Source organism: Mchenga conophoros, linkage group LG3 (assembly GCF_057382185.1).
Source record: "Mchenga conophoros isolate Kocher_MC1m ecotype Shallow Benthic linkage group LG3, M_conophoros_male_GT1.1, whole genome shotgun sequence".
Classification (NCBI taxonomy): Eukaryota; Metazoa; Chordata; class Actinopteri; order Cichliformes; family Cichlidae; genus Mchenga; species Mchenga conophoros.
Genome location: NC_140528.1, coordinates 50518998 through 50530510, shown reverse-complemented (window position 1 = coordinate 50530510; position 11513 = coordinate 50518998). Strand labels below are relative to the sequence as shown.

At 38.6% G+C, this 11513-nt stretch overlaps 1 protein-coding gene across 1 annotated transcript; it reads right to left on the bottom strand.

Annotated features, from left to right (window-relative positions):
* Positions 1 to 4385: 4385 nt before the first annotated feature.
* Positions 4386 to 9758, bottom strand: LOC146579255 (uncharacterized). The gene is made up of 10 exons (XM_085269502.1): positions 9591 to 9758; positions 8846 to 9040; positions 8453 to 8637; positions 8245 to 8357; positions 8028 to 8167; positions 7604 to 7692; positions 5738 to 7450; positions 5477 to 5570; positions 5300 to 5405; positions 4386 to 4729 (listed from the first exon to the last, which is right to left on the bottom strand). The coding sequence occupies exons 1-10, from the start codon at positions 9756 to 9758 to the stop codon at positions 4626 to 4628; spliced, it is 2907 nt and encodes a 968-aa protein (XP_085125628.1). The 3' UTR covers positions 4386 to 4625.
* Positions 9759 to 11513: the final 1755 nt, after the last annotated feature.

The following is an 11513-nucleotide window of genomic DNA, read 5'->3' as shown; positions in this document are numbered from 1 at the left end:
CACAAAGTTTAAATCATCTTAAATTGGTTTCTTGAACATGACAGTGAGTTCACTGTTCTCTACAGTCAGCAGATCTCAATTCAATAGAGCTCTGGTGGCATGTGGTGGAATGAGAGATTCAAATCCTGGAGGTGCAGCCGACTAATCTCCGGCATCTGTGCAATGCTATCATTATAATGTGGACCAAACAGCCCTGAGGAATGTTTCCAACACTTTATTGGATCTCTGCCATGAAAAAAGCGCGACTCAAAAAACAATCTGCCTTTTGTTTGCACGTGATGAGATAATGGGAGAGGATCATGAGGGTAGAGCACGTGTACACAAACCCAGAAACATCAAAGGGCTACAGTAGGTGTGTGCCGGTAAACAGACACTAGCTCCCATAGAAACCACTGCGATGTTTATGGTGTTGTGTGAAGTTGGGAAATCTCATTTAACATGAGTAACGGCAGTAATGACATATAGGTAGAGAACAGCTTTGTGTTGCTGTAGGAAAACCTCTGTGTGGTAAGTGGATGATTAACTGTTTCCATAAACCGTTTAATGAGCCCTTTAGCAAAACATCAAACCAACAGCTGAGATTATAAAGAGAAGCAAATTAGAGCAAATGATGGGGATTTTGTTCTCGAAGGAGTCTGATAGATTTGTGAATGTAAATAAGACAGGGGCATAGACAAACATTATCCTTCTTTATGGTGTGTGGAGATGTTTTATACGGAGCCCCGCAAGGGACATGGGAGAAAAATAAAATTAAGACGGATTTTTGCGAGATCTCGCAAAACAAACTTGGGATCTCGCAAAAGTTTTGCGAAAAGTTCATTGTAATGTTTTTTTTCTCCCCTGTCCCTTGCGGGGCTCCGTAGTTTTGTTTGAAGTCCCAAGGTGACAAAAAGTATTGTGAAGCTATCTGTGCTGATGTACAAGTAAAAGTAACAAAGTGTTCCCTGCTAACAGAGTTTTTCTTTAAAACCAAATGTATTTGTGGGTTTCTCGTGTTAGATCAGAAAAGTCAAGATTAATTTTTCTTTCTTACTCTATATCTCGCCCAAAGTATTTGCTCAACTGCCTTCACACATATGAACTCGAGTCACATCCCGTTCTGGATTCATAAGGTGTAATATGATGTCAGCCCACGCTTTACAGCTATAACAGCTTCAACTCTTTTATGAAGGCTTCCCACAAGGTTTAAAGGTGTTTATGGGAATTTTTGACCATTGTTCTAGAAGCACATTTGTGAGGTCAGACACTGATGTTGGATGAGAACGCCTGGCTCGCACCGCAGTCTCTACTCTAATTCTTCCCAAAGATGTTCTGTGCAGGCCTGTCAGGTTCTTCCACATCAAATTTGTTCATTCATGTCTTCATGGAACTTGTTTTGTGCACTGGTATTCAGCCATGTTGGAACAGGAAGGGGTTATCCCCAAAACTGAATTTTACAGTTGTAATTTGTGTGATACTTTTGTGGTACAATTGTAAAAACTAAGCAAAGTTTTTAAGGAAAATGTATCTCTTTTTGTGTGGAAGCAAGTTTAAATAGGTAATGACATTTCTTAAGATGTATGAATTACCTTATGAAATCATCACTGGGAACTTGTTCCTATTTTTGATGTGACTGTGTAAACAGAAAATTTGCATTTTTGTTATTTTATTGGTATTTCATTGTTTTTAATGTTGTAATTTTAATGTTTATCAGAAACAGGTGTGAATGAGGCATTGAGTTCCAGTCGGACTACTTGTATAACTAAAGGATAAATTGAAAAAAAAACTTAAACCATTAGTTTTTTTATATAGCTCTTGACTGCCCCCTGGTGTGCCCACAACGGAACTACAGCAAACTTCTGCGCAGTAGGACTGAAAGGAAGTCATCTCTGGTTTGAGTGAAAGCTCCTTGCACTAGGAGCTTGGTAGTTTCCTAATTGTAGCTTAGGTCGCAGGTTTATTCTGTCTAAGAAACAAAACAAACAACAACAACAAAAAAAAAAAAAAAACCCAAAATGTGCAAAATGTTTATATAAAAAAAAAAGCACCTAAATAAATATTTTTCTTGGTTTTGAAATATACTAAATCCTTCTTGCAGAATTAGTTTTGAATATTGAATGCTTGTTTCTTATCATCTGATGTAGCTCTAAAATATAAGGTGTAACGCATTCAAACAAATGCAATACAGTAGGCCAGCAGGTATCATCATGCTAATTTTAGCACAATATCTTTACAGTATTTCACCAAGCTTTGCCTTAATTTTGTAATCTCTGAATGATGAAGGTAGTCTGGGTGACTGTGCAGGTTCTTCAATCCCTAAATAACAGTCAGGCTAAAGTTATGGCAACATTTAACTTAAAAATCTTTTATATCCAGGCCTTACAGTTTGGATATAAAAGCGATTTGAGGAGGAGTTTTACTATATATAAATAATATGAAAACAGTTTTTATATGACCAGTTTAGAAAAGTCTAGAAAAGATGACAAAATCTGGGAAAAAGTTCCCAGTAATGGAGAACACATATTGACATTGCTCCATAAACCTTAAATGAATAAAGTTTAAAAAAGCAGCAAGGATTAGTGGCTTTTACTCTGTTGCAAAACAGAACCACAAATCTGTCAGTCCTGCTCTGACTAATATTTACAGTCTAGACATTGTACATGTCTTCCCTTTCTTTCTCCTCCCTCCTTTCAGCCTCTTTTATTCAACACCTTGCTCTCCTAAGTCACTCTGCTCTCTGTCTTCTTTCTGTCTACCTTCTTTTCTGTTCCTTGCATCGGTGGTCATGTCTTGGAGTTCACCCTTCATTTTCCTGCTCTTCCTCCTCAAAGTTCAGAGTGTGGACTTAATTAATGGTGAGTACAAGTAAACTAATTTTAATCTGAAGAACTTAAGCCATAGGATGCAAATGATTATGATTAAACAACATATACTATAAATACAAATTTGGTAAATGGATCTATTTTTAGTATGCTATCTTCATGGCGGCTTTGCAACAAACCAAAGACAAAAGAAAACACACCTCAGTCCTGTCATCATGAAATATGCAGCACACTGACAGATCAAATAGCAGCACACACACCTTGATACAAAACAGAGCTGTTGACCTTGGTGTAGATAAGATAGAGGTTCACCACTGACTACTGAATCTGGCCTTAAATTGTAAATATGTCTGCATTTGCAGGCTGAATGAGTTTGTGGAGCTGTAATTTAAAACTTAACCCTCTGAATTTCAACTCATAGTAATTATGTTACTCAAATCCTGAATCCTATGTTTTGGATAAAAGCAGACAAAGAATTTTTTCACAAAAGAAAGTGTAAATAGTGCTTTCCCAGGAAGAAGAAAAATGCATTTACCATGTATTCAGTATTTCTCCACCTGTGACGACTTAAGAGACTCTTGGAAACATGCAAAGTGCAATAAATGTACTTCCAGTTAAAATGTAATACTTTCAAAGTTGTGCTACATTATCATAGAAAAACAAATCAAAAAAGATGTTTCTGTTAACGTCAAAGTTAAGAAATTGACAAATAAGCCTCCCCTCTGTTAGATCGGTCCATCTCCTATCTGACGGGTTTTGCGGTTCCAGAGATCGACGGTTCAGCTGTGGATGCAACCTGCAGGATTTTCTTTGATTATACACCTGACACTCCCACTGAGATAACCACAACCTCCCCCATCACCAGGAAGGTGATGTATTAGATATATTAAGAAGTAGCACCTTGACAGATTAGCTGTAGCCTAGTTTAACCATTTTGTTACAGGCAAACTTAATCTCTTATCTTTGTATTACAGCAGCAGGTAGCCACTACAACTAAAAAGCCATCTGTCAAGCCGCCACTTAAGAAACCACAGACCAAAGATGCTGGAGTACCAGTCAGGATACAGCCAGCTGCTGTGATACCAATCCCTAACAGCCAATCCAACGCTGCCCTCAGAATCCTTTACTACTTACTGGCCAATAGACAAAGACAAATAGGACGTTCACAGATGGCATCACGCAGTGCCAAGTCATCAGCAACCTGGAAAGCAGGTTCATTCTCTTCTGAGGACTCAAGTGATGAATCTTAAAATCATACCATGACCATGTTTTGAACCTGATTTTCTGTTACAGATTTGTGAATGTTTTTCTTTTATTAGTGTATTTTAAACTCTACCACATCGAGCAGCTAGAACAGTAGTTGTTGTACCTGGCTGTTATAACAGGATTGTTTTGGGGATGTTTCAGTGACTGTATGATACTGTTCTTAGCTTAGGTTTAGTTAGCAAATCACAACCCATCCCTTATTTTATCCTTAAAGGCTCTTTTACTTTGATCTCATAAAAAATAAAACAACAACACTAATGTAATGAATTCGTTTAAGCGGTGATTGAAAATGTATTTACAAACTATTTATTTGCCACTTTAAAAGGTTTATCGTAATTAAACAGAAAAACAAGTCACAATGATTTACATTGTCTATCTCTTTGAAAAAATGTTCAAAGTTCACTGTTTTGATCCTGTGTTTTTAACAGTTTTTGGTTATTTGACAAATCACTCAATCTAAATCTGGTTACAGAAGCAAAATCCAGATAAATAAACCTTTATAATGGACAAAAGGATAAACATTTGTGTCCATAAATAAAAGTAAATTTCATGTTTGTTTTAGTGTGTTTCAGTGCTGTTGTGTCCACGCTGCTGTGGTTCTGATGGTAGATGGGATGGTTGTTTGACTTTTCGCTGGTTTGTGGCAGCTCCTTTTTGCTTTCCTGAGAACACAGGACATGACTCATTTGATTCTGACTCATTTGACAATAATGGCCAGAATAACATATACCACAATAAAATATATACCAACAAAATGGAATGTGCAGATGAGTGCGCAAGTGATTAGGTGAGAGTGCTGGGCATCCCTACATAGAGATCCCCAAAGTTGTTAGCTAAGTATCCAGTTGAGGTCGATAATCTCTGGAACTGGTTGAAAAATAAGTGATTATTGAAAATCTTGCTCTTTTTACCCCTACACATATTGTTTGGTGTCCACTGAAACTTTACAAAGGAGGTGGAGAGTGCAAGTTAGCATATCCCATAGATGTACCACAGACTTACAAAGTGGTAAAACATCAGGTTGAAACAAAGCAAACTACTCTCTTTATGTGTTTTTCATGTCAAATCTCAAATGTAACTGGTCTTTTTAAACCCCAGTTAGTCCAAAAGGGGGCTATTGCTCACACTTATCATATAGCTTGGAAACTGGACTACTGGGTCAAATTGAGCTGCCATCATCACCATTAGCGCGCCAAAAACTGTTACCATGTGTGAATACCTTCGCTACATACCTAAATCTGGGAAATGTATGTGTGAATTATTTTTGGAAACATCGCTGCTATTCTGGAGACGGTCAGATACAAAGGAGTGTTCACAGATTAGACTCCTCTCTGGCTCCTGAAAGGACAAAGACGTTATTTTCAAATATTTTTTTAATCTTCTGATTATGCTGTAAAGAAAGCTGTTACCTGGAAGGTAAGTAATTCTTTAACATGACTTGATGGAAACTGTTGGGATTTTTGGGTATAAATGCCACCGTGATGTCTTAACTTATCTAAAGTCCTGTAAAAACAAAGATAAAAACCTTGTACCAAACCATGCAAGATAAGCAGGACTCAAAACACCTGACAGGCCTGACCAATTTAGGGGAAGCTCAGTCTAATAACGAAGACACTGACACATAACCATATCAGTATTTTACAAAACACAGTATTATTTGGTTATGATACCTCAGGGTGGGGGTTCTTGGATGGGAACTTGCCCCTAGGATATAATGATCACTGATGGCTGGGCCATGGGTTTTGATGACTAAGGAGTTGACAAGAGTTGTGGAGGATGAAGGGATGAGGGCAGGAGTGGAGGATGGTGGATGAGGGGGTGGAGAAGAACAAGAGACACTCAGATCAAGCTCAGCAAAGTCTGCATTATCCTCGTTGTGAAGGACAGAGCTTCTGGTCAAAGCTTTGTGGTGTAGAGTTTCTGTAGATGTGACTGAAGTCACATCTGGGACACTGGATATACTGGCTTTGTCTTTTCTTTCTGGGTTGTCATTCATCTTTCTTGTGGATCTCATGTGGTCTCTGAAAGATCCAGACTTTGTTTTAGATTCTCCAACCAAATATTTGGAGTGAGGAACTTTCCAGCCTTTTATGTCAGATTCAAAGTCACTGCTGTTGTTCTGTTTGTCATTACCTGAAGACACATTTGAGGTTTGAGTTACTGATGAGTTGGCTGTTGCACTAATGGGCACAGTGAGAACTATATCTTCTTGGTTCTCTTTATTCAAGACATTCAGTGTTGTCCTAAGACCAGCCCCTATTATTGTGTTTTCATTTGAAATTGTTGTGACTTCTGTGGAGGTCTTAGGTTTGGTGCTCTGCTGATGTAGGCAGCAAGGTTCAGAAGATTCAGGATGTACCTTGTAGTCTCCATCAGAAGAATGAGATACGTGCATGCCCAGCTTGGTTTCTTTATCTTCTCTACAGTTAATGTGCTGTGGAAGCAGCTTTGAAGATGAGTTGTTCATTTTTGAGGTAGACACAGATGGCTTGAGGTTTAATGATAGTACTTCAGTACTTCTGGATGTCTTTCTTTCTTCTGAATCAGCTGTTTGGTCAGTATGACTATTGGTCTCACACTGTTTGGTGATACACAGTGTGGTATGGACCTCAATGTGATGATTGATTCCCAGTTTAGGGGATTTTATTGGCAAGTCTGTTTTGGACCAATGAGTGGCTGATTCCACAGAAGGTTTTGGAGACGAGCAGAAATTTAGATGGTCAGTAGTTGATTGTTTCAACAACTGGGAACCTTTTTTGATTGTTTTATGCATTTTTTGTTCAAAATCCTGGCTTGATTCAAACTGATACAGTCTTGAGCTCTCTGGGGTATTTTTTTCAGTCCTACCTGACACTGTATTGTCAGAGCCGTGCATGTCTTTTATAATTCTCATAGGGTCTTCCCTTATATCTGAGGATAGCGCTCGCTCATGTTTTGGTTTTGCTACTGTGCTGTTTGCGACATCCAGGTTTGCTACAGTCTTGATGGTCTCTGATGAGTCAAAAGTAAGGGTTCTGGTTATCTTTGGAATCTCTGATTCTTTCTTCAAATCTACACCAGCAGCTTTGCCTGCTTTACTTTTCAAAGCCATAGGAGATTGAGCTGCATTGTGGATAACCTTGCTGCCTCCTTTGGATTGTTTAGTGGAGATTAAAGGTTCTGACTGACGAGGGGTTTTAGACAACTTCAAAGGCTGTTTCCCCTTTACTTTCTCCATCTTTTCCTTGTTGACTTTGTCATCCGTGTCCTCAGGTTGTTTCTTGTCCTTGCCATTACAGTTTTTCTCATCCCTTTCATCCTTTCTTGGGTTTTTGGTTATTTTGGGAAATGTAGAGTTTTCTCTGTGGTCTTTTTGGATCTTTGAATTTAGCTCGTCCAAAAATCTAAATGCACAGAGAAAGGCAGGATAGTAATTCTAATTTAGTGGCTACTCACCAGCCCAAATGTTAATTTTCAAATCACGCTATCGGTGCTGTTCTTGCTCACATGTATTTCAAGGTGTACCAGCATCAAGAGTATCTAAAACAAAGTGGTACCTGATGTGGAAGGAGTCTTGTGTAAAGAGTGGATGCTCTAACAGCTCTGAACACTGAGCCCGTCTTTCTGGATCTACGTGTAGACACTTCTGAGAAGAAGAGAAAAAAAAGAAACCAAACATATTACTGATATGTTCAACCCTGAAACTGACACAAAAATACATAAATACTTTCAGAACTCCAACAGTTATCAAGCAAGAAATAAAGATGCATGTGAAGGCCACAGATGCTGGCATTCACATGTCTCCAAGTTTTTCTAAATCTAAATATTTTTCTTTTCCTGTAAACCCACACACAGCCTTTTAGTTGTCACATTCCATTAACTGATACATCCACAATATGCTACAGCTACTGAAAAGACCACATGAACAAAATTTTAAAAAAGAAAGTATTTTTTATATACTGAGATTAAAATAAACTGTACCTGGGCCAGATCCAGGCTAATAGGTGTGATTGTAGGGAAACGCTGCTGGAGAGTGAGTCTGTCAGAACTTTCGGGCAGTGTAACTCCAGAAAATACAGGATTTCTGTAGAACAGCTCCTGGTGATGAGTTTTAAGGTTACCTATAGCAGAGAAAAGAGAGTGCAGTTAGCATGGGGAAGAGGAAAGACAATGTGCTAACGCTGTGTGAAGAGCTTACCAAAGCACCGGATGATCTGATATATTTGATCAAGGTCCGAGTCTCCAGGAAACAGAGGCTGACCTGTTAACATCTCTAATAATACACACCCCAAAGCCCACACATCTACAGGTCTACACACACAAACACACAAATATGTTAAAATTTCTAATCAACAAACACCCTATAGCACAGGTAATTTCAGCAAGGTTAGTACACAGATACTTACTTGCCATACTTAATGTCTCCCACCAGCAGTTCGGGGGCTCTGTACCATCGAGTGGCCACATAGTCAGTGAGGACGCTGCCCTCACTGATCGATGCAACAGTGCGGGCAAAGCCAAAATCACACAGCTTAACCACACTGTCCTGAGAGATGAGGATGTTCTCTGGTTTGATGTCACGGTGGATGATCTGGAAATGAAAAGAACGAACCAGCATCATGTGGTATATTGCTCATTGAAAGCCTGCTAGGAGTAACCCTTCAAGCTTTTTTGTGATTGTTTTTTCTCATGTTTCAGGACTGCTTATAGAACAAAATGGCTGGCTTGGCATCAGAAGTTAGTGTGGGTGTTCTCTTACTATACAGCTAACTTATGAATAATTAATCATACGTCCTCACATTTTGCTGATGGCAGAAGGCAGCAGCCCTTAGGATCTGGTACAGGTACTGTCGGCATGTGTTTATCTCCAGTCCGCTTGGGTTTTGCTCCAGATCATCCAGAAGTGTCCGTTCCACAAACTCAAATACCAGATACCAGCGGCGGCGGCGCTTCCACACTTCTAGGAGGTTCACCAGGTTTTCGTGTCGCAGTTGCTTGAAGTTTATAAAGATAAGGGTGGTTACTCTGTGAATGCATACAGTACTGAGTCTATCATTGATGGTATCAGTGCTTTTGGGTCACTGAAGCTGCACAGGCCCAGCAAATCAAGGACCTTGACTTTTTCATGATATTCAAATGTTTTGAGATACACTTGTTGACAAAAAAACTTTTAGAAATAAGGACTGATTCATTTCCTTTCACTGTGACTTGCTTAAAGTATACAACAACCCTCTTATCCACCATAGGTGTTGTATACTAATTTATATAACCTGTAAGTCCGATGTCAGATTACTGTAAAGTTATTGAACTATTCATGGTCAAGTCAACACTAATATTTAGTGGATAGATTCAAATTTTCCCTTTAGATTACAATAATCTGTTGGGTTCCTCTCACACATCATCTCATAGTGACTTTTAAACTTAAGGTAAGAAACTGATACAGTTATTTTAGCGTTGTTTGTCTCTTGTTATTGTAAATGTCTTCATTCAGGTTTTACTTAATGACTGAATGAGTGGTAGGCTGATGGATTAATTGACAGGTACCCTGAGTAGCTTGATCTCCCTGTGGGCGATCTTCTTCACAGTCTTGTCATCATCAGAGTCCATGAATTTCTTGATGGCGACAATGCGACCAGTATCACGATGACGGCACTTAAGCACGGTGCCGTAACTGCCCTCTCCGACTGGACCCAGAGATTCATAACGTTCCATCGAATTCTTGTTCCAGAGGGAAAGAGGAATAAGTTGGATTTTAAAACCGATTCCTGTTTGGTGTTCATCAGTGTAATTGAAAATGTATTTTAAAACACCATTAATGTTTTCAAATTCATATTTAAATGGCCTGCATTTGTATAGCACTTTACTTAGTCCATAAGGACCCCAAAGCACTTTACACTACATTCAGTAATTCACACATTGGTGATGGCATGCTATGTTGCAGCCACAGCCACCCTGGGGCGCACTGACAGAGGCGAGCCTGCCGGACACTGGCGCCACCGGGCCCTCTGACCACTACCAGGTAACGGGTGAAGTGTCTTGCTTAACACACAACGACCGAGACTGTCGGAGGCGAGGCTCGAACCGGCAACCTTCCGAGTACAAGGCAAACTACCAACTCTTGAGCCACGATCGCCCCCATTTGCTTACAATTACTACCCAAACAAGCAATGCCTGTAGAAAACAAAGCCATATCAAACTACAGAAAGGCCATTAAAATATGAAAGAAACAAAAAAAGAAAATATAAAATTTATCCTAAAATATTACTCAGAACAAAATAATTACATTACTTTAACATGAGAAAAAAAAATCAGCTGCCGTTTTGTTATATAAAAAAGTACCTGTCAAATAATGACAGAGTAGCCTACAGACAGTAGTAAAATATTATCGCAGTCAGAGTCGTGAATGTCTTCATTAAACCTGCACACTTTTGAACTTAATGGACGACTTCATAATTTTTAAGTTCTTTCAATTAAGCAAATTATCTATATAACCTATCCAAGTGAGAGTACCTCACGTCGGAAAAAGTCCACTCTTGTACTTTCATGCACAAGTACATGATTTATTATTATTATCACTCATGTATTAACGTAATATATTTTCACTAGGGCTAAATGTCTCACCAGTTATTAACATGTTTTATTTGATGTTTTATTTGCTGTATATATTTTTTTTATCATTTCGTTCATACAAGTTTAGATATGATATTAAACCTGTGAAATAATATAAATTTAATGTAAAATATGGAATGGGTTTTGCTGACTTAATTGCGCCGTTAGATTATTAATATTCTGGATGCATAAAAATGCCTCATTATCACTGAACATCGTGAATAAATCGTGATTAAATAGACACATTAAAAAACAAAACAGAAGTACGACGAGCGCATGACACAGACAACAAACAGCGACAGTTATATTAGACACACACTCAAACCACAAGCTGACCTTATACGGATCTCCTTTGATCGCTTTGATATGCGCACTGAGCTCCTGCACTCACAGTAAACACCGTTTCTCTGATGTGCGTAACGTGTTGCGGTCACAAGAGAAGACAACTTGACTCCGTGTCCGTGTGTTTGTCACCATGGTAACGCCACCTGTCGCTTGTCAGTGCTGAAGTTTCCCCACCACCATGTAAATTAGCTTAATGTCTCTTTAAGCATGTATTTATTTCACATTTTAGGGATTTAAGTAAGCCGAATTCACCATTAAACTTTATTTGGGGTATGTATTGCTTCATGTTATGATAAGCGTCACTAAAGTCCTTGTAAACTGTAGAAACCTTAAAAACACATGAATTCTTGGGCAAGTTCTGTCTTTTTTCTATGATTTCTAACCTGTAGTGTATTTAGAGATATTAGTGATGAAGCTCTTGATACATTTATGTAATGCTTATACAGAGTTTCAAGAAGATTAGTCCACTCGTCTATGATGATGAACGAACTGTCAAATCTACAAATATAAACA